General features: G+C 37.4%; 1 protein-coding gene across 4 annotated transcripts in view; it reads right to left on the bottom strand.

Moving 5' to 3' along the window:
- Window positions 1-14072: 14072 nt before the first annotated feature.
- Window positions 14073-27669, bottom strand: part of LOC126816840 (sex peptide receptor) — a 36976-nt gene continuing 23379 nt past the window's right edge. For 3 of the 4 annotated variants that reach the window (XM_050543604.2, XM_050543602.2, XM_050543601.2), the window contains exon 2: window positions 14073-19939. In XM_050543604.2, coding sequence (XP_050399561.1) covers window positions 18591-19877 — 1287 coding nt within the window. In that variant the 5' untranslated portion in view covers window positions 19878-19939 and the 3' untranslated portion in view covers window positions 14073-18590. Of the gene's footprint in view, window positions 19940-25452; window positions 25548-27669 lie in introns of those variants that run through there. The other variant, XM_050543603.2, reaches the window with a different exon arrangement.

Raw genomic sequence — 27669 nt, 5'->3', positions numbered from 1 at the left:
TCCTACCTGTTGTGTAAATTATCCATTAAATCCTATTTTACTTGTTCAGAGGGTTCAAAAATATTTCCAAATCATTTAGTTGAATTTTTCCAATTTTTTAAATTAGGTGTGTTAAGATGAAATTTGTATCATCAATTAATTGGAATATTGTAAAATAGTACAATTTGTTGACCAGAATAAAGATTGGGACATATTATTCAGTTACAACAAGCGTGGTATTGAGCCTTTAACAGTATATATAAAATACTACAGATTTACGTGTATAATAATTTGTAAACAGATTCGATATGCTGTGAGGATTTGAAAATTTGTCGAAGCCAATGTGACCCCCCGAGGCAATAGTTCTTTAGAAAAGATTAAGCCAACGTCATTCATTTTCAGACTTCTGAAGTTGTTTAGGTAGTAATAAATTAAATACGTTTAAATGAATGTGTTAGTGGTTCTATTAAACTACAAGTCGGTTTAGCTAAAATAAGTTGTTATATGTGTTCTTACCTCCAGGCGGGTATTAATATAACTTTTTTTTTTTAAAAAATGATTTTGTCGAAATCTCACCATGATTTTATGTCATTTGATCCATTTTAATTTTCTTGGTTTGTGATCTTTATGATAAATCGTTTATACCATTTAAAATTAATCTCGGTTATTTATTGGAGTAACGATAGAAGAACAACGACATTTGTGTACGTTGCAATTTTTACAGATACGATCTGCTTGAAATTTTTCAAAATAACGCATTGCGTTTGTTAAAAACAAAATTCCTAAAGAATAATGGTTTGAGTAGCTTCTTGTGTCGACTATCCACGTCATAACTATAAGGGTCTATAGTAATTAAATCGCGTGTAGGTGGTACGTAAGGGCTAGAATGTACCTGTTTAGAACCCAGGCATGTGCCAAAAAGAACACGTTTCCTACTTGTTAGTAAGTAAGAATTTGTCATTGCTGAAACAACAAATAAATAAATAAATAAATTTATGGCACAAATAGTAAAAAACACGTTAGAATAGTATGTACAATTCTAGACTAGACGCACGATTAATCAATGATCAATGTATATATTATTTTGTTAATAAGTTTAAAATAACTGGTGACGTGAACGATTTTAAGTGAAGGTTGATTTCTATAATGAAAAGGAATAATATAATTTTTACATAATAGACAATACAGTAGGAAATGATATTCATCTTCAACGTTATTCAAATTGCATAAATTCTATTTTATCTGGTAATTTCATCGTATCTTTCCGTTTCGTTTAGTACGTGATGTAATACACATACAGATCTATTCATTATGTGATTCACATCTAAATTTGGATATAGATACAGTAATTGATAAATATTCTTTTTGTGATAAGGCAATGGTGAAAAGGTTTATAATAATTTAGCTTTTAATATTTCAAGCAACCTCCATTCTTTTCCTATAAATACTGATATCATCATAGAAAGGTAAAACCAACATACTGATCATCGAAAACTGAGGCAAATCCAAGAGATTCCAATAAACATTTAATATCATACGCCTAATTAAAGCCTTAATTTTTATTCGTCATGGTGTGTCGCGAAATCTCACTCCAGCTGTTTGACTGCAATAAAGTAAGTTCATAGCTGTGTTTTTCTTTATTTTTTCCGGCGTGGTTCTCCCTTGTCAGTGATGCAGGACGGAGGGGCTGACAAGGAAAGCTGTCTAGTCGTTCGGATGGGACGAAACACTCCAGTCATACAATGCAAGCATACACAGACAGTCCAAAATATTCTACACGTAGACCACATGTTTACAACACAGTCGAAAACAAATATTAATAAGCATCTGGATACTGATTACATTGGTAATGTACTCGATATGGAAGAGAATAGCCGTAAAAATTGTGATGTTCTTGATATGGGGGATAATAGCCGTCAATGTTGTGATGGAAAGGCTACTCGCGAGAATGATTTAGATATTGATAATTTTCTTAATACTGTGGTTAATATGGAGGGTACTAGCCGTCCCAATTTTGATTTAAAACTTAATATATAATCTGATATAAGTGAAAGGACACAGGATCAAAGGCACAAACCAATTCACGAAATTCAAACTCAACTGTCATTATGGTGTAACGGTGATATATTTGAACGTTTTTTTTATAATCGGATAAAAATTGTGACCTGCATAGTTCCACAGGCTCAAAACACGTTTTTTTGTTCAATCCGGGGCCATAATCCAGGGAGTTACGGTCCGATATGCCCCAATATTGCAAGGAATCGAAATCTTTGGGTTATAAATACACATGTTCAGTTTCATCAAAATGGGCTAATAATTGTGACCTCTAGTCAGGGGCCATAATCCATGAAGTTACGGTCCCATACAAGCCAATATCGAAAGGAAACGAGATGTTTGGGATATAAACCTATATTTCAAGTTATGACCTGTAGAGTGTCCACAAAGAAGGTGTGAAAATGTGGGCGTATAGAAACGTATCACCGATCTAGTGCCGAACGTACTATTAAACGGATAAGTGACATATAACGGAAGGATTTAAGTGGAATTCTTTATGTAGACAAACACGTGAAATCAACATTCGGCCATGTGCCATTTCGGTAACTATGAGGTTTTAAAGTAATTTCATTTTCTGTAATTTAATTTGTCCAGAGAATAAATTATCCCAAAATACATGTTCATTTTTCAGATACGTGTCTATTATTGGTATTTTCTTAAACAATCGTCTATTATTTATAAAACTGTCCATTATTTATTGAAAATAATGGACAGTTTTATAAATAATAGACGATTGTTTAAAAAAAGCGTACATTCTCCTATATAATGGTTAAAAACATCAAAGGGTGACGTCATATCTATGTTTTAAATATTAATAATAATATTACTATTTTAACAAGACTGGACGTGGGTTGTTTTTTATAAATTAATAATAATATCGCTACTTTAACAAAGACTGGACCTGGTTGGTATTTATAAAATAATAATAATATAACTACTTTAACAAAGACTGGACCTGTTTGGGTTTTTTTAAAATAAATAATAATTTTACTATTTTAACAAAGACGGTACGTGGTTGTTTTTTATAAAATAATAAAAATATTGCTACGTTAACAAAGACTGGATGTGGTTGGTTTTTATAAAATAATAAAAAATATAACTATTTTAACAGGGACTGGACGTGGTTGGTTTTTATAAAGTAATAAAAAATATAACTATTTTAACAGGGACTGGACGTGGTTGGTTTTTATAAAGTAATAATAATATTAATATTTTAACAAATACTGGACATGTTTGGTTTTCGTAAAATAATATATTTTTGCTATTTTAACAAAGACGGGACATTGTTGATTTTGTTTTATACTTCAACAAAAACTGGACGTGCTCGGTTCTTTAAATAAATAATAATATTGCTACTTAAACAACGACTGGATCCTGTTGTTGTTTTTATAATTTATAAATTGATAACAATAATTGCTACTTTAACGTAGACAGCCATGGGTGTGTTTATTATAATATTAATAACCATTTTATGACGAATTAAGAACAATATCGCAACCTGAAGAAAAATTATTAACGCGTCATTATAACCCCATTAAGGCAATTTTCTAATCTAATGACGGGGATATTGAGGATGATCGTTAAACCAATATAACATGCTTTAATTATAAGATGTACACATGCCCTTGCCTACTTATAAAAGGTGAAACATGGATCCCTACTTTCCTTATATAAAACTAACATTAGTTACATAACATACTTTACTTATATAATATACTGAGCGACATGGAAAACGCATCACTTTTTTTTCCCAAATATTTTATTACTAGGTGGTTCTGTATGTATAATATTATGCAATACTATGAACTATTGTTTCACACAATGCTCCCAAACGCAAAAAATATCGGCCCGTGTGCACAAAAACACAAAAAAATTGCACGAGATGCACATGAAAAACCCAATATTCACGTGCAGCATTGTGTGTGAGCCCTTTAAAATCATGTTTTCAACTTAATGTGCAGTACATGAACTGTGAAACGTCAATCTGTCGTAATTTGTTGTTGGACGTGTGAAGGAATCGAGCTAGAGATGCCGAGACTTACTGAAAATAAACGGAAATGAAGCCATTGGAATGTCCCGGGCTGGCATGTCTACACGTGCTATTGCCAGACACTTCAATTGTCATCAGTCCACTATTGTAAGGTTGGTGGAACGTGTTCGAGTTACTGGATCAACACGTGACCGTCAACGTCCTGGTCCACAACGCGTTACAACCCAGGCTCAAGACCGCTACATCCGGGTCACTCATCTGCGTGACAGATTCCGCCCAGCTTCACATTTCATCACCGGACCGCCCTACACATTTGCAGGGGTCGCGTTAATGCTGTAGCCTACCGTGATGATTGTTTTGACCCCTCTGACTTTGTACCCTTGATTACAGATTAAACATCCATAAGTGTACAAATGTGTTGTTATTGATATGTTCCCATTTGAATATTGTTCACAATAAGAAGCAAAATAAATAAGATATGTTTACAGGATCATTTTGTTATACGAAAAGCTAAGTGATGCGTTTTCCATGGCGCTCAGTATATAAAACATACTTTACTTATATAACACGAAGCATGTTTTACTTACAAAATATAATACTCACTTTATGTATTAAATATAAAACAAACTTTACATGTAAAATATAATACTCACTTTATGTATTAAATATAAAACAAACTTTACGTATAAAATATAAAACTTACTTTAACTTACTTTACGTATAAAATATAAAACTTTACTTATAAAATATAAAACTTACTTTAACTTACTTTACGTATAAAATATAAATCTTACTTTAACTTACTTTACGTATAAAATATAAAACTTACTTTAACTTACTTTACGTATAAAATATAAATCTTACTTTAACTTACTTTACGTATAAAATATAAAACTTTACTTATAAAATATAAAACTTACATTAACTTACTTTACGTATAAAATATAAATCTTACTTTAACTTACTTTACGTATTAAATATAAAACTTTACTTATAAAATATAAAACTTACTTTAACTTACTTTACGTATAAAATATAAAACTTTACTTATAAAATATAAAACTTACTTTAACTTACTTTACGTATAAAATATAAAACTTTACTTATAAAATATAAACTCACTTTACTTATAAAATATAAAACATACTTTACTTATATAACACGAAACATGTTTCACTTATAAACTATAAAAATAACTTTATTTATAAAATATAAATCAAGTTTTACTTATAAAATATAAAACATTAGCATACTTATAAAATATAAAACATTAGCATACTTATAAAATATAAAACATTAGCATACTTATAAAATATAAAACATTAGCATACTTATAAAATATAAAACATTAGCATACTTATAAAATATAAAACATTAGCATACTTATAAAATATAAAACATTAGCATACTTATAAAATATAAAACATTAGCATACTTATAAAATATAAAACATTAGCATACTTATAAAATATAAAACATTAGCATACTTATAAAATATAAAACATTAGCATACTTATAAAATATAAAACATTAGCATACTTATAAAATATAAAACATTAGCATACTTATAAAATATAAAACATTAGCATACTTATAAAATATAAACCATGGAACCATACACAGATTTAATTAAAGGTTTTATTTGCCTTCGGGATTAATTGGGTTATCTAATTCTGTTTTAAAGCGACTCAATTATTATCGGCAAGATCATAAATAAAATTAATTAGAGCAACATATTTGTCTCGGTTGCATTTAGGTTAGATTTGTCTAATTTAGTTCGGTCCCCTTTTAGTCAAATTTCATATTTCAATTTATCTTTTACCTACGCCGCTGCATCTTTTAATTACTGCTGCCGCGACATGGAGCATGTTTTGTTTTTACCAAATAATGTTTTATTCATCTGAAAGACTTTCCATCATGCTATCTATATTGTTGATCACTCGGTGTATTATAACAAACTCAGAAATTATTTTACCAAATGACTACAGAAAATCACTAGTAGCCCCCCGGCAACTATATGACCTTCTAAATATAATAGAGATCAGATATCTATCAGCTCATCATTCCCTGAGTTTTTTTTTTTGTTCTTTTATTATTTTTTCTCCCACCTCATCTCGTCAGTGGAATCGAAGATCCGTTCAATGACTTGTTATGGTTTAGTTCTTGTTTAATCTGTCAATATTTGATAACCAGAAAATGATATCAAAAATATCCAACTTGTGTTTTTCTAATCTCCTGGGTGTCCGTCTCAAATATCAGCCATATTACACGAGTGATAGTCTCGTATGGATGAAGGACTTCTTCATATTATTGGAATTTCTTATGAAGTAGATATCCAATAAGTTCAACATCAAAACTAACCTGAACTCGATACGTCAACACGATATATTCAAATACACTTTAAATGGTGTTTCGGGTTATGTTTTCATATTTTTAGAAGTATCTGTATGTATTAGGTTTTAATAAAACTTAAAGGTTTTCTTTGTCTCGAGGAGAAATATTTACACGGCACAGAGAAAATTATCAGATTATTCAAATCGACCATTGCCTTTCATTGGTTTTTTTTGTACATGGTGGATTTTTTCACCGATGTCAATCGTTTAAAACTTCCCTATAGATTATTTGGCAGCATACACCTGGAGGAAGATCTGACCTGTTATAGTGGGAGGTCTTCTTAGTGGTTATAGGAGCGGCTTTTGACCATATGACGTCAGCCATTTGACTAACCAATCAGCGTTGATATGTCTAGTAGGATACCCACAGTTCCGTGCACTACACGTTGCGTTAGCTAACCCCTCACATCAACCAGAACGCGGGTTATATAACAACTCTTCCAGATCCTAGTGTAGTAAAGACAAGTAAAACGAAATTTTGAACTATAAAAAACGAAATGAAATAGGATCTGTGTTTTAACCAGATTGTTAATTTAAAAACATAAAATAACCTAATTACTTTACCTCATGTTAATGCTCGACTGGTTGGCCGGCTCCAGCTATTGTTGGGCTGAACATTTTCTACCACAGACGGCGTTCAAAAGCACGTATAAGGTTCTCCGTGGAAATATTGAGAAACACAAACTGAAAATAGCATATTAATATATAACCTCTTACACCCCCCCCCCCCCTCATATATCCGACTCAAAATCATGTATATTCACCAAAACCCCGTAGAAAATGTAAATCTACACCAAAAATCGCCAGAGGAAAGAGAAAGGGAGAACACTATAATAAATAGTAGGTTGGGGTCGGGTAGGAATTTACTAGTGTCCTGTACCCGAGTTAGATGGTAATAGCCATTTTGAATGTTTTTCATCACACTGACGCTCCTGAACATGATTGGTAAACACAGTCTGTCATTCAATGTTTATTGTTGAGCTAAATGGCTGTTCACCGTTTGCAGCTGCCCCACATTGATATAAAAAAAAACATCAGTTGTTGGTTTAAATTTATGTTTGCCTGCCATGAAATACTGTGATAATTTACTGAAACCCAGTCTGAAAGAAAACATCTGCAATACAAAATGGGGTTTAAACGTTCTACACTGTTCTGGGCTAATGAAGATAGGTGCGATATTGTAAGCTATGGGAAACATTTTGCTCGGGCACTATGGTCTACTCTTATTCCGAAATCCAACTGTCAACGGATATTTTACGTGCACGCGAATGTGTACATGGGACCTCGATTTTCCGTCCCATCTAAACGACTATACGTTAAATTGTCTCTTGCCAGACTCTCCATCCTGCGTCGCTGGCAAATGGGAACCACGCCGGAAAATTCCGATGAACTTTGTAGACAAACACGGGACCTCGACGTTAACCAGCCAATTTCCTACTCACTGAGCTACCGTGGCTGCCATGAAGGATTTGTCTTGTCATGTCTGTAATAACAAGATGTTAAGACTTGTCTCGTTATCTGATCTAAATCGATTATTTCCCTTTATATAATAAAAATATTAATACACCAGCCATTAACACAAGTATACACTAGTTTTACAGATTCTCTCTTTTATCAGTGGTGTGCCCACTGCATTATAAGGTATGTCATTGAGTCAACTGACGTGCGTGCTGCATCATAAGGTCTGTCATTGAGTCAACTGACGTGCGCGCTGCATCATAAGGTCTGTCATTGAGTCAACTGACGTGCGTGCTGCATCATAAGGTCTGTCATTGAGTCAAATGACGTGCGCGCTGCATCATAAGGTCTGTCATTGAGTCAACTGACGTGGCTTCGATATCCCGGTTGTACGTGACAAGGAGTACGATCACCTGTCAAACCTCGTGGGTTTTTTGTGGGTCCCCCGGTTTCCTTGTACTGCTAAAGATCCCTATACGCGCAAGCGAATTATTGAAATAAAATTGAATCAATATGTTAGTCCCGAAATGACCTAGTTTGGGTCGAGTGGACGTTTAACCTCATTTCTTTATCCCTCCCTCTCTCTATCTCTTCCTCTCCCTCTTTTATTAGTCTTAACTCTGTATGTCATTCATTCCACATTAATAAAGTTTCGGATAGGATCAATGAACATGATATAACATTAAAGATGACAATTTCTGCTCACTAATAATTCCTTCGAAGACCAAAAGTTGTTATATGAGGCTGTGATAGGATATCTGACATTTCAAAAAAGTAATTGAATGTCACTAGGTAAGGGAAAACGAAAAAAAAAAAAAAATAGTCCGTACATTTCCTTGTTTTTTGTTCATTCTATACATAGTAATGCGCGGACGTTTGCTATTTTTTTCTTCGAAGGAATTGTTAGTGAGCCGAAATTTGTAATCACTCGTCACTTCAGTCAGTTATATAGAGGGATAACTCATGTTTTTCCTTTTGCGTTCGTCACTTCCGTTTCTTGAAATCTCCATTACGCATCTATCGTAGCAATGATCTCTATGTTAAATTTATATTTGGAACGTGTTTAACCAGTTCTATCACATAATGTGATAATGACTGACACCAATATTGTCCTTAATTGAATCAGTTATAAGGACTAAACATCTTCAATCTCCATGGAATGCTGATACAACACTAATTACTTCGTTGGTAAGATTTTGGGGACTGGGGACGTTAAATGCATATGTGAAATGTCCAAGTTAAAGGTCTGTATGGATGCCCTCGGCAGCTCCCATATTGGAGCTCCATGTTAAAGACCTACATGGATGCCCTCGACAGCCCCCATATTGGAGCTCCATGTTAAAGACCCACATGGATACCCTCGGCAGTTCCCATATTGGAGCTCCACGTTAAAGGCCTACATGGATGCCATCGGTAGCTCCAATATTGGAGCTCCATGTTAAAGGCCTACATGGATGCCCTCGGTAGCTCCAATATTGGAGTTCCACGTTAAAGGCCTACATGGATGCCCTCGACAGCTCCCATATTGGAGCTCCATGTTAAAGACCTACATGGATGCCCTCAACAGCCCCCATATTGGAGCTCCATGTTAAAGACCTACATGGATGCCTGCGACAGCCCTGATATTGGAGCTCCACGTTGGCTGTCAATGTTAAACATCCATGTGGGAGGTCCCTTTGAAAAATAATACAATCAGAGTAGGCGAAACAAACGCCGCTGTCGGGGCAAAATGTCCCCTATAGTTCTTATTAGCCTGGTTGGTGCAGAACAGCAGGATGTTAAACTTTTTATTTTGTGCTTAGCATCAATCATCTAACTACTCCACGGTAGAAGTCATTCAGCTGACGGCGCGAAACGTCAACATATCTCGCAATAACCAGACGGTCATAAAACTTTCAACGGAATTACCACCCAGACATAAGAAAATTTAAAATTTCAATTATTAAAATTAGTGATTCACATGCAGCCAAATCACCCATTTTAATATTACGGTGGGGTAGTGCACAACAAAAGATGTTAAGCAATGGCGGACAAGAACGTGACAGCTCTGTCTTCAATTTGTCTATCAATCCATCATGGCGTCTATTTCTGGGGTCGATATGAGAAACAATTTGCTTGATTATCAACGAAATGTAAGTGATGAAGTCACGTTTAGATGGAATTCTAAAACAAAGATGACAGATACAGGACTAGACATCACTATCTTAAATAAACCCTTTATCATTGATCATTTAAATAATTAGAATTAATTCCGATATCAAGGCCACGCCATTTTATATCCACCTTCTGTTTGTTGACAGGCCACGGTGCTCGTCTTCATTAGAGGTGGTTCAGTGAGTAGGTTGAGACGCAGACCGACTAACATTTATTTGCGTCTAACAAACCAAATGTTTTATACATTCTTTTTTAAATTTCCCGCAAACGAAGAATGTTTAACGCAAACCACCAACATTAAAAAAATTTGTTCAATAGGGACCAACTTTAATGTCGCATGATTGACCCAAACATCACGTGGTAACAAAATGGCGACGTCAGTCATTTCTGTACCACGTGATCGTTAGCGAAATAATGATTTGAGGTCCGTATAAAATGATTCGCTCTTTGTTAAAATTCAAAGCAAACCAGACCAACACGAATATTTGTTGGCCGAACAATCTTTTTGAAATTTAACAAGTTTGATCTCGCGAACATGGTTCGGCTAACACATGTTCGTGTTAAAATCGAACGGGCACCTGCTAACTTTAGTCCCAAAACATTGTTTGACCAACAAACAAATGTTAGTCGGTCTGCGATGGGCTTAATCTAAGACGTTGAATGAAAAAGTTCCTCTAGGATTTGCAAGCGTGGTTTCCTCCAGTCAGTTTCTGACTTTTTTAAAGAAATGAGACGGGCCTGTTCTGTTATACATGGAACTGAGTCTAGTCGTCTGGTTGGGAAGAACAACCTTGACGTAAGAGAATTATTGACCAATGTCCGGGAAATGTTTCCCTCTTAGCACGCTGCATGGTGTATGCCCATATTTATTATCTTAGTTTGAGCAGCAAATTATTTCTATTCATGTCAACTCTTTATTGACCTATGCCGAACTACTATGGACTCGTCATATCTGACAGAAATAAATAAAATCACGTCTATAGTCAGTAAAAAGTCAAAATAAACCTGGCAGTGTGAACTTATAAATAGTATATGAACACGTCACAAACAGTTGAAATATGGACTCAATGATTTCTTTGCGAAGTTGCAAATCTTTCAATCTCAAAATTTCCAACGGGCGCTTTTGGAAAGAAAATCCCGAGATTTTGTCAATCTCAAAATTTCCACCGGGAGCTTTTGGAACGGAAATGAAATGAAATCCAGAGGTTCTGCTCTGACTAGGCTAATGAAGACAGACATACGCCATACAATGTGTTATGAGTGACATTTGCCCTGGACAGCGGCGCTACGGCCTATCCAATTCCAACTGCCAAGGGATCTTTACGTGCACGCCAATGTGTACACAGGACCCCGACTTTTTGTCCCATCAGAACGATAAGACAGCTGCCCTTATCAGACCCTCCGTGGTGCACCTCGGCCAACAAAGGGAGCGAACCCATGACCCCCAGACTAGCGAGCAAACGTCTTACTCATTTAGCCACCTTGGGAACGAATGTTCTAACGTGTTTAACATCTATTTTAGAAAACGTTCAAAAAAGTGAAAAGTGGATACAGATGAGGAATTTGTTTATAAACAAATGTTTTAACAAGAGTTATCACCAGGTGTGGTATATGTGTGTATATCTACCAGTTTACGTGTGATATATAATATGTATATCTATCACTTGATTCCGTGTATGTACATACTAAACACTGCACGTGTTGTCTATTGTGTCTCAAAATACTCTTTTCTAAATTTATTGCTGCATATTTGCCGGATATTTTACAGGTAGAAGGGGTATACGTGACGTGTCAAACCTGAAGAACACCCAGAACGAGGGAGAATAAGTTACACTTTAAAGTACGCAATAGAAAATAATCAGTTTTAGCTTAATAAATCGAAGGGAATCAGGCGGCAATTTATACTTAGAATCAAAATTAGGCCCAATAATTCGACCAATGATCCGTTGATAGCTGTTCACACAACACATGATACACCGGGGCCAGGGCGCTTTCAAAGACTGTAATGGTTTCAAGTAAAGTAGATAGCTGTTGAATTTACTTGCGTTTTTTTCTCGGGTGAAGATAGAAGTTTCCCATGATTTAATGTTTATGTTATAATTCTACCGTTTTATTAGAATCTGTTAAAGGATGTTGTCCAGGGAGCAGGGAATCAAGTTACGTGATGGTGTAACAGGGCTGTGTGATGTTCTGTGTAGATGAGCCCATATCGGGCATCACTATTTAGTTTGGTTTGTAGTTTTTAAATATATCTTTGGATTATTTGGAATGGTACAGCGTCCCTCGTAGTTTCCAGGCCGCCTGGGATCGTGGATTTAACAATTAAGATCAACTACTGGATTATTATTTATAGCTATCTATATAATTCATTAGTTTTAGATATGTTTTTGTTTATCCCGGGTTACAAAGGAGAGGGCTGAAAATTACACACTGTGTATAGGTACAGTTTTAAAATAAAACTGTAATGTATGGCTCACGTGTTGATCGGTTTGCGGCGATATGCCTATTTCATTGTTCTTCTGGGGGGGGGGGGATGCTGAATGGTTAGCGTGCGCGCGCTGTATCATAAAGTCTGTCATTGAGTCGACTGGCGTGGTTTCGAATCCCCGGTTTTGCGTGACAAGGAGTAGGGTCGCCTGTCCAACCTCGTGGGTTTTCTCCGGGTCCTCCGGTTTCCTCCCACTGCTAAAAACCCCTACGCGCAAGCGAGTTGTTGAAATAAAATCAAACCATATGTTAGTCCCGAAATGACCTGGTTTGTGTCGAGTGGACGTTAAACCCCATTTCTCTCTCTCTCCCTTGTTCTTCTCAAATAAAAAAAACCCCGCGCTATGGCTAAAATATATATACCATTTAGTTGTGAAATTATCCGGTTTATGCCAAGTGAAATGTACACTTCTTCCTCGTACAAGGGTCAACTCGTGTAAGATCATAGAAATTAGACAACCCACGGCCATAAAATTAAAATGGAACGCCGTTATTAATATTATCATTCACGCTAATATGAGAAGTTAGACAGCAAACAATTCAGTCGAGCAGCACTATAATCGCCATTAATCACTGGCTCTATGGTCCAAGTCAAGCTCGTCTTTTGAACGAAATCAAATAAAATGTGTTTTAACGTTATACTTGTCTGCACCGAATATGGCTATGATAGAGGCTATGTCCTATCAATGTCGTTCCGCCCAGTTAAGATACTGTCAATGGTATGAAGTAAACACAGCTTTTTGTACTTCCCGACGAAGAACCAAGTGCTTATCATTGCCAGAAAAATCCACGGAAACTTTATATCAGGCTACACCGGGATTGAACGTGTTTAGTGAGCTTCTATAGGCGGGAGCCACGGTGGCTAAGTGAGTAAGACGCTGGCTCGCTAGTCTGGAAGTCGCGGGTTCGCTCCCGATGTTCACTTAGAAAGTTCATCGGGATTTTCCAGTGTGGTTTCCCTTTTTCAGTGGTGCAGGACGGGGGAGGGGAGCTGTCTAGTCGTTCAGATATATGGTAAAAGATCCCTCACCGTTGGCATTCGATATACTAGTATATCGTAGCGAAGGTGTCCGTCTTTATTAGCCAAGTCGGAGCAGAACAGTAAGACGTTAAACCCCATTTCATCATTTATTTTACCATATAGCAGCGTGAGGACACAGATAACTGCATGCCATAACCAAAGACTATCATGGGATGGACATTATGATATAATGTGCGACATACCCAAGTTCCATAGTTCAATACCTAATGCAATGTTGCCCCGCCCCCCAATTCAGGGGCGTGTCCAGGAATTTGAGAAGATAGTTGTCCTGGGGTTGAGACAAAGCCATGTTGGAGCGAGGTCTGGGGGTATTACCCGAGAAGCTCTGGGATAATATGTCTGCTCATTTAGGTGGCTACATGATAGATTGGAATGAGACCAGCAGACGTTACTTTGATAAATGTAAAAGAAATAAAATAATCCTTTGCACAAGCAGGACAGGTTCCGGGCCCCTATGGTCACGCGCCTGCAAACCCTTCACCTCTGACCGGAAGTCAGTGATACAAAATAGGAATACTATAATAATACTTTATTATCATTCATATATATTTATATACAATCTACTAATCGTGACCTTCACCTTCTCTTCACTAAGATACGTTATTTACCCGTGGTATCCTATCCACTCAGACCGAAAGTACTACACCAAATTATTCACACTGATCCGCAATGAATATTCGCTAGGCCGCGACAATCACTGATAAGGATGACATCGATGCGACTTAATGAGCCACAAATATTAACTTTTTTCCTCCAACAAATTAAATTTTAAAACATCTTTTTATGTATTAGAAAAATAAATAAAGAAGTTTGAATTATTTGTAGGTAAAAATTATTTCCTATTTTAGTCTAAATGGGTATTAAAATGAGTAAAAGGCGCCATTCTGCTCGAATCAATAACAATGCACGCGCCATTGAGCCAATGATTGACGCCGCGTGATATGACGTCATGTGTTGAAGGCAGTCATCTTTTACAGAGATATTATTATCACCTAGTAATACGATAATCTTTCCACGGGTAACTAACGTAGTAGTGTAACTAGGGTAAGACCAATACATACTTTATATACAACCATAGATTATTTATATATATACATTATATTACAACATATCTACATCAATACGCCAGCTCTTAATCATTTAATCCAAATCCCTCAAACTTACTTTTCTCAAATCAAAACTAAATGAATAGTTTTTAACTATTTAGTGCGTCAATTTACAGACCGGTGAGGGAGTTTAGAAATTGCGTGTTTAAATTTGTTAATGGCTACCCTGTCGGCCTATAAACTGCATCAATATTTTCCCAAATACATATTACATCACAATTTACAACAATGTTTTTAAAGGAGCGTTATGTAAGATTTAGATAAAGAACATCTTCCCCTAAAACAATATTTAAATTATTTGAAACTTTGAAGCAGAAACGATTTAATATCAATTTGGCCCCAGTCGGGACTCCCATTTCATTTGATTACATTTGATGGCCGCGTTCTTAGTAGAACACATGTCTTTATTCAGGACTTCTGCCGCATTTTCAATTTTGAAAGTGCAAAAACTACGGACATAGATGTTGTAGCACGTTATATGATTCCATCGACTATATGACATAGATCCTGTAGCATGTAACATGATTCCATGGACTATATGACCTAGATCTTGTAGCACGTTACATGATTCCATGGACTATATGACATTGATCTTGTAGCACGTTACACCATTCCATCGACTATATGACTTTGATCTTGTAGCACGTTATACCATTCCATCGACTATATGACATTGATCTTGTAGCACGTTCCACCATTCCATCGACTATATGACATTGATCTTGTAGCACGTTACACCATTCCATCGACTATATGACATAGATCTTGTAGCACGTTACACCATTCCATCGATAGATCTTGTAGCATGTAACACCATTCTATCGACATATAAACTAAATACTATCCAGGAAACAATATCACTGGGAAAGACAACTTGTTGGGTAGTGTATTTAATTTATTACAAGTTCTAACAAACAGTGAATGCTGGCTTCCCTTGGGGATAACAAATCATCCATGTTTCACAAATCATCCATGTTTCACAGTTCGAGACATTACAATTCATGTCATATCTTTGATTAGCCAAGATCGTGAAGTCGTGCTTTGACATATTCTGGCCGGGAGTCAACAACATACCATATATTATAGACACATTCTTGTCGAAGGTCGCCACACTACCATATAGCATAGATATATTCTGGCCTCGAGTCGACACCAAACCACATCGTCTACATCTAACCATATAGTTTAGACACATTCTGGTCGGGAGTCTACATCTAACCATATAGTTTAGACACATTCTGGCCGGGAGTCTACATCATACCCTATAATCTAGACACATTCTGGTCGGGGGTCGAAACCATACCATAGAATGTAGACAATGCTCAGGGGTCGACAGCACGCAATATTATTTTGAAGCATTATGACTGACGCATCACCGTCGAGAGTAATACAATACCATATAATTTAGACACATTCTGGTCGAGAGTCGTCACCATACCATATAGTGGGCACCATAACATATAGTGGACGCCATACCATATAGTGGGCGCCATACCATATGGCTTAGACACATTCCGGTCGATACCATACCATATAGTGGTCACAATACCATATAGTGGTCACCCTACCTGACCCTATCATATAACTTAGACATATTCCGGTCGGGAGTCGATACCATATAGTGGATACCATACCATATAGTGGGCATCATACCATATAGCTTAGACACATTCCGTTCGGGAGTCGACACCATACCATATCGTGGGCACCATACCATATAGCTTTGACACATTCCTTTCGGGAGTCGACACCATACCATATAGTGGGCACCATGTCATATAGCTTAGACACATTCCGGTCGGGAGTCGACATCATACCATATAGTGGGCACCATACCATATAGCTTAGACACATTCCGATCGGGAGTCGATACCATACCATATAGTGGGCACCATGTCATATAGCTTAGACACATTCCGGTCGGGAGTCGACATCATACCATATAGTGGGCACCATACCATATAGCTTAGACACATTCCGATCGGGAGTCGATACCATATAGTTGGCATCATACCATATAGTGGGCACCATACCATATAGCTTAGACACATTCCGGTCGGGAGTCGATACCATACCATATAGTTGTCACCATACCATATAGTGGTCACCCTACCATATAACTTTGACACATTCCGGTCGGGAGTCGATACCATACCATATAGTGGGCACCGTACCATATCGTGGGCATCATACCATATAGTGGTCACCCTACCATATAACTTAGACACATTCCGGTCGGGAGTCGATACCATACCATACAGTGGGCACCATACCATATAACTTAGACACATTCCGGTCCGGAACCATTAGGGGTCATATTAATTTTCTGTTGGTATCTCGAATGTAGCTCACTGTATTAACGGGTGACTATCGACGGCTTCAAGGGTTCTTAGAGTCGGAGGGAGGGTCTCGTGAATAGATTGATAATAAAATACATTAGAGACGTGGCGATCTAGACTATACTGTGCAATCATGACTAGTTAATACAATCTACAGTAATATATACATTGTTCACATGCTAATATATAAACAAACATATACAAATACACACGTTATAAATAAATATTATTTATATTTATAGATGACGAATTCAGTAATTCAGCACTTTGTAGTTCAGGAGTTATCACACCCTGTGGAGAATCCTGTTACATCTCGAATAATACGAACCATTGTCCCCTTTACATGTGTTCACTTCATCGTTATGTGATGTTTACGTCATTATTATTCAATGACGTTAGACTGTCGTTACGTCGTACTATAATGCACTGACGCAGTAGACATGTGATGTTTACGTCATTATTATTAGCCAATCGTTACGTCGTATCATAATGCACTGACGCAGTAGACATGTGATGTTTACGTCATTATCATTCGATGACAATAGCCAAACGTTACGTCGTATTATAATGCACTGACGCAGTAGAAATTATTATTCGAGGACATGTAGCTAATCGCAGTGTCGTACTATAATGTAGAAACAGTGCCCTCAGATGGGTGATTTGATGGACGATGGAAGAAAATGAATGGACAATATTTACATTCACATCCATAATGTGAGCCCATTTTAGATAGTGGGGGACGAAACGGTGGGATTGTCAATAACAGTCGACGTTGCTGAACCAGATTCTGATCGTTTAAGACAATATCACGGCTAACTCCACCCTAAAATGGACTCACATAAATTATTTAAAATTAAATGTCAAGGGCAGATAATCTCCGGGTCCACAAAACGATTTAACCCAGCAGTTATAGGTGGCGCTGGATTTTTCGTATCGTCTACAGAGAATAACAAATGTAGCGACATCTTCACTTCATCACGTGTAAATATCGGACTGTTCTTCCTGGTAGAGATTCTACACCCATGAACCTAATTCAACCTGTATTGACTGAGAGGCAAAAGTAACGCCTCAAAATTAATGACTTTACTTAGTAAAGTTATTAAATAAATAAATAGGTCACAGTAAACCATGTATTTAATCGCTTGACACCAATCTCCTTTTAAGGTAATTCTAATTGTAAATATTTTGTATCAGTTTAATTAACACTGTGTATTATTGCTTTGGAGTTGTCGTTTACGAAACTATTTATGCGCGTCGCTCCTAACATGTTGGAATTCCATTATACTGCAAGGCCATATGGTTTCCTTTGATAAGCTGTATTATAGTTATTTTCATTGTGCTTATTAACCCCAACGGTCAACCTTTCTTTACCGGTCATCTACATTTTAAAGTCAGAATACATTAATAGTCCATGTTATAATACCAATTGGGTACTTCCGGTCCATCACAGACGCCACGTGTAACCAATATCACATGTAATAAAATAGGCGCGTTTGTTTCCGGTATGGAGCACGTGGGTGGATTTTCCACTAGCGCTATGAAAATCGGGTGGTCCATTATGAAAATGTTTACACGTGCGTGCTTTGTTTACACGTGTGTGTTACACGTTGATGCTTCTGTTTTATTGCCATTAGGAGAACTTTTCACCAACTTCATTTTCAGGAATCCATGTTTGTTTTGCGCACAGCACGTACAAAACACGTCCATGAAAGTATCTCTAAATTGTTTGCTCATCGTACAATATAAAACAAAATTAATGGAGTTGTTTATGAGCGCCATTATATCAACCAGGTCACCCAGGGGATTATAAACATAATCTTGAAGACATGGTTCAAACAATGTCATCAGAGTCAGAATTCCCTGGGGAAGTTCGGTCAACATGAATAGAACCACGACAGCTAACAGCATACCAGTAGTACGATTGTGTTCGCCATGTTTTTCCGATTCTGCTTTACGGCCTTGCGACTTCAACCTCATACGTTTACGATAAGCTTTATGCATGGCGTGGATAAGGAGAATGGTAAGCGTGGTCAGCATAGCACATGGAATTAACTTGACGAGAATGGACTGGATATAACCATTTGACATGGAGATGAATCGAGCTGCCGGGGTCCCGTCTCTTATATCCGGATGATAATAGATGTCAGACACCACTGTGGGACTTGTCACATTAGTCAATCCATGATAGTCTTCGCCATTAATTTTAATCTGATCAGCAATCAGGTCTCCGGATGAGATTTTGTTAACGATATAATTAGGAATACAGATGATAATAGTCAATAAATAAACCAAGAATATAGTAATTCTGGCTCGTCGGATGTTACAATAAATAGCGCCTTTAGTTGGCATACAGATATAGATATACCGGAATATAGCCAAGGCAATGGTCAACCAGATGGCCACCGTGTGACACACGATTCCAAAACTAGCGTGAAACATTAAAAAACAAATCCAGGCGAAGTCGCGCGTTCGAAACATGGGTAAGTCTTTTTCTCTAAATATGTAAAACCTCATGATGAAAGGTAAATAAGACATCATAGTGAAGAGATCAGCCACAGCCAGCCACATTAAAATAGTATTAGTTGACGATATCATATTTTTACGAGTCAGGACGATGATGTTGGCAATGTTCGCCATTACTCCAAACGTACAAACAACCGCACTGATATACCCATGAATAACGGCGTATTCGGTTGAGAAATGGACCAACCGCTCGGCAGTAGCTTGACTCAGCACTCCGGGAATATATCCTAGATCACAGGCACTTACATCCGGTGGCGCTAGTGTTGTGGATAAGTTAAACATGGCGTCCATGGTTGTCATAAGGCCGTCGTCTGTCGTATTGTGGGAGCTTATTGTTGTTACGTCTGCCATGTTGGTCGGTTTGTTTAATCAGGCTCACATCCAAATGATAAAAGTAAAAACGCCAATTAAATCTGAAAAGAAACAAAAGAGAATAATAACTATTATTATTTCAAACCTGATACACCTAGAAAATGAAATAGGGTTTAACGTCCTATCTCTCTGGACCAATTTATCCTGGGATGTAAATAAGGTTAGGGCACGTGATTGTTGGCGAAATTATAGTTTAGTGTTAGGGTAAGCATTAGGGCTAGGCCCAGGGTTAAGGATAGGGTTCGGATTAGCGCTAGCCATGTTTACATCTGGTGACCTTTGCCCAAACTTGAAATTGGCCTAGATCTAACCTATGTAGTAGGCTGTTTCGGAAGAGCGACGTCTCCCCATCGAAGTACCACTGTTAATGGATATTTTACGTGCACGCCATGTAGCAAACCAATATAAGGTATTATATCCTGTAACGATAGGTGGATGAGGACGTAAAACCCGAGTCCCTCCTGCGGGTACCTCCTTCTTTAGCACAAAAGCATACATCTCGATATCCTATCGACTGACGGGGGGGGGGGGGGGTCCGAATGGTTAGCAAGCGCGCGCTGTATCATAAGGCCTGTCATTGAGTCAACTGGCGTGGTTTCGAATCCCGGGTTGTACGTGACAAGGAGTAGGGTTGCCTGTCCAGCCTCGTGGGTTTTCTTCGGGTCCTCCGGTTTCCTCCTACTGCTAAAGACCCCTACGCGCAAGCAAATTATTGAAGTAAAATTAAACCATATGTCGAATGGACGTTAAACCCCATTTCTCTCTCTCTCCTATCGACAGGGCAGCATTAAGGTTGGTTGAGTTACATCCTTACATTCAAAAAGTTCGTCTATCCTACTGTTTGCGTCCAACAGTTCCGTGTATGGTCTACATTTAAAGCTGGGAGATTTGTATTGTTTGTTAAATTTAAAAATAGTTAAGTTCCTGTAAACGGTTTTGTTCTGTTGGTGTCTATTGTGTAAGTCATATCGAACTCAAGTCACATAATACACGATACAAGCAGACATTGTGTGCTTAAAGCCAAGAAGAAACTGTGCGAATTATATTCATTTGAAGTTCATCACCGAAGTTACTCGCCCAACGCAGTTGAAGCACACGATGAATACCTGTGTCGATTGCTCTGCGATTATGGCGCCTGCTGTGTTTTTGGCTACAATATAGACGGCGATGAATATTCAAACGATAAATATCAAACATATTTAATATAAGTGGAAGGGTTCGACCGAATGATTAGCCGTTAATATACCATAAATAAATAAGTTGACAAATAACGAGTAAATAAAATGAGATGAAATGAAATGGGGTTTAACGTTCTACTGTTCTGCTCCTACTGGGCTAATGAAGACAGACATACGCCATACAGTGTGCTATGAGGGACACTTTGCCTGGCAGCGGCACTGCGGCCTACTCTTATATCGAATTCCAACTGCCAAGGGATCTTCTACGTGCGCGCCAATGTATAGACGGGTCTTCGGTTTTCCGTCTCATCCGAACGACAAGATAGCTGTTCTTGTCAGGCCCTCTGTTCTGCACCACTGACAAGCAGGGATTAAACACGCGATCTCCAGGCTCGCGTCTTACCCACTTAGCCACCGTGGCTCCCTTTCTGTCAATAAGAAGTATATATAGGTATTGCTGAGGTTTTGAATTAAACGTACAATAAGCTGTATGTAGGTTTTAATGAGGTTGTGAATTAAACGTGCAATAAGCTGTATATAGGTTTTAATGAGGTTGTGGCTATAAACTATCACATGTATCACAATTAATGCCATTGGTCAAGTAATCGGAGATTTATTAATTGTTTATATAAAGCTCAAGACGGTCACGTATCAGTTTATTAATGAAACCTATATCCCCCTCCAGCCCTTCAGTAATAATACAAGTTTAAGTGCAGTCAATTAACAAATCAGCTGTATCATTTAATTATCATTACAACGAATCGGTTTCTGGTAACTGTCAGACATAATTACATGACGTATATACTAGATGACAAACACGGGATTTACCAATACACTACCTAGTATAGTACAGGTCAGTGTCTGGACAATCCTGGCAGGAAAGGTTCCGTGAACGGAACGGTTAACTTTTCTGTAGTGTAAACAGGTCAAACATAACCTGGTGTCCCCTGTGTAAGGAGAGGAACTTTATAACCTTGAGCTTGTTTTCTAATCCATTACACCAGGGGCCTGTTTCACGAACTTTTAACTAAGATAAAATCCAGATTTTAATAATTTGATTGGATAATATTAGATTTATTTTAGTGCTTAGCCAATCAAAATTGAAGTATCTACTAAAATTTGGATTTTATCTTTAGTTAAAATTTCGTGAAACAGGGCCCCCTTGTTGTAAATACTCTTGTTTAAACCAAACATAACCGTGCCGTACTGAGAACCACGGACCCCTGACGTTAGGTGGTTACGGTACCGTTCTTAGTATAAACGCTATCCCGTCTCAGTGCGGATTTCTGCTATACAGTACGCATTAAGTTTGACCGTTTTCTGTGAAGAGTGCCACATTTACCGTGCCAGGCACGGTTCCGAGATCGTTTATTGTATAGCAATTTAGACGGTGCAATTTCTTGAATTTTATCGAGACCTGCAACAATCCGAGTACGTTACACTTATTGCGACCGAATGTAAAGGTAGACAATGTTTCAATATACTGAACTGAAGAATTAAGTTTCTGGAAATTAGTGAAATGTTTTTTACGTAATAATTTATGTAAACACCACATTTACAGGTAACAGATCTACTTTTACAGGTAACAGATCTGCTTTACTTCTTCAAAATGTCATAGGAGTAGGGTCGCCTGTTCGACCTCGTGGGTTTTCTCCGGGTCCTCCGGTTTCCTCCCACTGCTAAAAACCCCTACGCGCAACCGAATTATTGAAATAAAATTGTACCATATGTAAGTCATGAAATGACCTGGGTTGTGTCGAGTGGACGTTAAACCCCCATCTCTCTCTCTCTCTCTCTCTCTCTCTCTCTCTCTCTCTAACATTCTAACATTTTTTCCAGAAGTCTGACTTATGCATCACTGATAGAAAATTGTTCAAATTCACATTGATAAAGGATTAAAGTGGCAATCAAACTGCAAAAATACCCTTTCATCAGACCCAAATGCAACGAGAAACACCATTTTGTGTCCACATCTTTCAGCAATAAATAATTAAATTTTAACGTTTAATTTATTGAAAAAAACAACAAAAAAACCCAGCTGTAGACACAGTTTAAATATTTAGGAGAAATTTCAGTTTAAAGCTAGTAAGTCAGATTCTCTACAAGTCAGCGGAAAGTCACTTTAAGTCTGGTAGTCATTTGGTTAAATTGTAGAGGTGTTACATCTTAATCAAGTTAGGACAAAAACTTGCGATTCCGTCACTTCTACACAAGATGAAATACATCAAATTGGTCGTAAAAACATACGACAGAAATGAAAAATTTGTACTTTCTAGGAATCGGTCATTACCCCGTTTCCGCTACAAGCTACAAACATCATCAATAACAATCATCCAGAATAAATGATAAATTAGATAGTCTTTTTATGTCCTTGTCGTAAAACAAAATACGTGAGTCCACTAGATCTTTGTGGGTGTTACACGCAATACTCGGTTTCACTACAGATGTTTTCAAGCTGAAATACAAAATACGTAGCCCGAGGAGAAACTTGAGGAAGTCATCTCGGCTTGGTGTCCCTGTGAAACTTCGTACCAGATATACACCAATTCCTCTTCCGAATTTATGACGTTTCTACAACCGATGCGTGAATTTTGATAATTGGGTGAATCTATGGTTGGAATAATACAACATTATCTAAATGATCACAAAAAGACAGTATATTACTCTTGTTTTAATAGATGAGGGCGAGCTCCCCCTCGACCCACGCTCCTCACAGATGGGGGCGAGCTCCCCCTCGACCCACCCTCCTAACAGAATCAGCTTAACATGATTACAATACAACTAAACCTAAATGTATCTATTAACATTCTCTAGAACCATTGACACAGAATATACTTTAAACATCTAAAACATTTAACATTCTCTAAAACCATTGACACAGAATATACTTTAAACATCGACAAACCGACTAAAAATCACAAAATAAAATCTTATTGAATAAACGAGACACTTTACGCTCTCTATTAATTAAACATTCGAATGTCAAAACACTGCCTTGGTGAATATCTTAATCTAAATAAACATCAAACCTTACAAAACATTAAAGCGACATTAGGTCAGATTTAGATAAAGAGTTGACAGTTCTCAATATAATAGTTAACAAATAGATAATGAAAAGAGAATATGCTGAAACTTTCAGTCAAATTACTTCACTCTGTGTCGAGATATTAGTGATAGAATTATTGGATAGCCTTAAACGTTATTACTACCGTTGTTACGATAAAAACAAAGTTTCTATTATCCATTTTTATGATAAGCGCATCCACCAGAAAAGTATTTGTATCCAGTAAATATCGCAGGTATCCGATGGCATCGAGAGTTGATTATGGTCTTGGTAAGTTAATTAATGTCTAATTAATAATTTAGATACCTGTAATAGATAGATTTAGCTCTTGCATAATGTATGTTTAACTGGCGAACACTAGAAAACAAAATCTATAGTATTCGAACCCAATAAAATAAACGACACATTTAATGAAATATTAATTACATGTAAAAACCAATATATAAATATCATAATAACTAAATCACGGCAATATTTAAAGAAACATTATGGGAGATTAGCTATAATAGTTAAAAACTAGATAATGTAATGGGAATTTGCTGAAAATTTCAGTCAAATTGATCCACTCTGAACCGAGAATTTAACGATTGAATTTTGGGCCTAGCCTCGATTATCATTAATAAAGTCGGTACGATAACAAAAACATAGTCTCGATTATCCATTTCTTGATTTAATCACGAATGAGCGTTGAGCAGCAGATCGGATCCTAATCCAGTAAATATCGCAGGCTAGCGTTGACATCTAGAGTTGATTATGGTCTGGATAAGTTAATTAATGTCTAATTAATAACTTAGATAACATTTCGGGCCGAGAGAAAGATTTAGCTCTTGCATAATGTATGTTTACATAAATGAATTAAGCAACACCCTAATATAAATAACAAATTTGAGAAAAACAAAAAACCAGGTCCTCCACAATAAACGGCACATTGAAAGAAATATTAATGTACTAAAACTAAGAGCCAAACCAAAACAAATACCGGTTTATAAATCAGTGTGAATTAAGCAACATCCAAATTCAAAAAACAAAATTGAGAAAAACAAATTCTATATGATTCAAGTCCCCGACATTAAACACTTAAAGAAATATTAATTAAATATCAAAACTAATACCAAGAGCCAATATAAATATTACAAAAACAAAACCATTTATGTATACATAAAACTTATTATGAATTAAACAACACCCTCGTTTAAATTAAAAAAAACTAGTAATGTTACATACGTGTTTTTAAATTGTAAAAAATCAAGAATAACGAAGGAAACTTATCCACAATATCAAATAAAACAAACAGAAAGAAAATATAACTCACATCTTGAACACGTCTGGTAGAATGGTCGAATCACGTGGAATGGTTTAAGAAGAAATAATATGTCGAGTTGTGACTGATAACAGATTGATCTGTTCGGTTGATAGTCAATATTCGTGCGATATATACGCCATTATCATATAGACACACACACAAACACACACCGTCTTCTTTACCTACTGGCTCGACACTATAATACTAGGGGAGGTAACAACTCCCAGGTTACAGACCACTATTGATTTTTACGATGTACTTTAGTCGTAGGTCTGTGATCGATTGACTTGTTATCATTACGATCCTACGCTTGTACATGACATGCAGTCGAATGGCCAGCCCCCCCCCCCCACATTCTCTGTGTTATTTCAGAAAGTATATGGTTTAATTTTGTTTGCTGGTTAGTTAGTTTATCAATTTTAGTTTCATTGTATGGAACACGTAATTGGCTATATTTCAACATCGGCTGAATCGACAGGCGTAAAATGTTGCACACAGGCCGATTAATGCTACATTAAGCAATATATACAATCCAAACGGGGGAAGGAGGGGGGGGGGGGTAATGTTACAATGTTACATCATATTTGTTTTGGCCAACAGTGTAACATGTTTCTAGTAAGATTCTACGAGAGAGAGAGAGAGAGAGAGAGAGAAATGGGGTTTAACGTCCACTCGACACAAACTAGGTCATTTCGGGACTAACATATGGTTTAATTTTATTTCAATAATTCGCTTGCGCGTAGGGGTCTTAAGCAGTGGGAGGAAACCGGAGGACCCGGAGAAAACCCACGAGGTTGGACAGGCGACCCTACTCCTTGTCACGTACAACCGGGGATTCGAAACCACGCCAGTTGACTCAATGACAAGTCGTATGATACAGCACGCACGTGCTAACCATTCGGCCATCCAACCCCCCACGATTCTACGAGACGAGAATAGAAAGCAACTGGTGTTTAGATCTCGTATAGTTCTAGCACCACGGACTTTAAATAGATCAAGGTGTATTAATCAAAAGAAATACAACTCGTGTGTGGTTCCATGGCCAGAACCGTCAAGCAATTAATACGGCTGAAAACAGGATCCTCTTGTCAGATTCTATACGGCTCGGGCGTAACCCATCCGGACAGAACTAATCGGCGCCCACAGATAAACAAGAACGACGTGTCCTGATTGTAAATCACCGCGGACCAATCCTACGTTCTTCCGGTTCCGGGAACCCAAGCAATCCTTTAATTAGGCGTCTGTGTGACCCCCAGCTGACGGCCTTGTTTTGAAAGTAGTATTATTTTCTATCTATAAATGAGAATGGCTGTACTTATAATGAAATCTAGTTAGTTTGTTGCACCTGTCATGGCGTCCGTTGTTTAAAGATATTATTATGTTAATACAGGATACAGGTGGAAGTGACGGAGATTAAATAACTGGTTACTATCACAACGTACATCTTCAATAACAATACAAAATCGCTTCCCCGTGGCGATAAAACCCACTACGCATTGGAGTCAGTAAGACGTTCACTCGCTAGCCTGGAGGTCCCGTGTTCGATTCCTACATTGGTCGCGAAAGTTTATCGGGTTTTTCCGGCGTGGTTCCACCTAGTCAGTGGTGCAGGACCGAGTGCCTGGCAAGGGATAGGTGTCTAGTCGTTCGGATGAGACAAAACAACTGAGGTCTCGTGTACACATTGGCGTTCGCATTTAAGATCCCTTTACAGTTGGAATTCGATATAAGAGCAGACCCTAGCGCCGCTTTCCGTGCAAAATGTCCCTCACACTCATTCGGTTCGTTTCGGTTAAACACCACCACTGGTACGTTCACTCATTCGGTTCGTCTCGGTTGTCAGTCTAGAACGTCCCGAATTGACAGAATTGCAATCGAGTGACGCGGAATTCAGTCCTGTCACAGTTCTGTCAGTCCCAACAACGGAGGTGGTGTGAGTAGAATCGTGACGTAATTAAACATTACGAATATCGGGGTGCTCGATTCACAGTCCAGAACGTCCCGAATTGACAGAATTGCAATCGAGTAACGTGGAACTCAGTCCTGTCACAGTTCTGTAAGTCCCGATAACGGAGGTGGTGTGAGTAGAATCGTGACGTAATTAAACACAACGAATATGATTCGGCTGCATGGTTGGTTGAGATATTTACTTATTCAGTCGACGCATGCGCTGTAGTCCGAAATCCCCCTTTTCGGTTAAACACCACCACTGATAAGTCCACGCAT

The sequence above is a fragment of the Patella vulgata genome, chromosome 3 (genome assembly GCF_932274485.2).
Source record: "Patella vulgata chromosome 3, xgPatVulg1.2, whole genome shotgun sequence".
NCBI lineage: Eukaryota > Metazoa > Mollusca > Gastropoda > Patellidae > Patella > Patella vulgata.
Note: the sequence above shows the minus strand (reverse complement) of the source record. Positions and strands in the feature narration are given on the sequence as shown.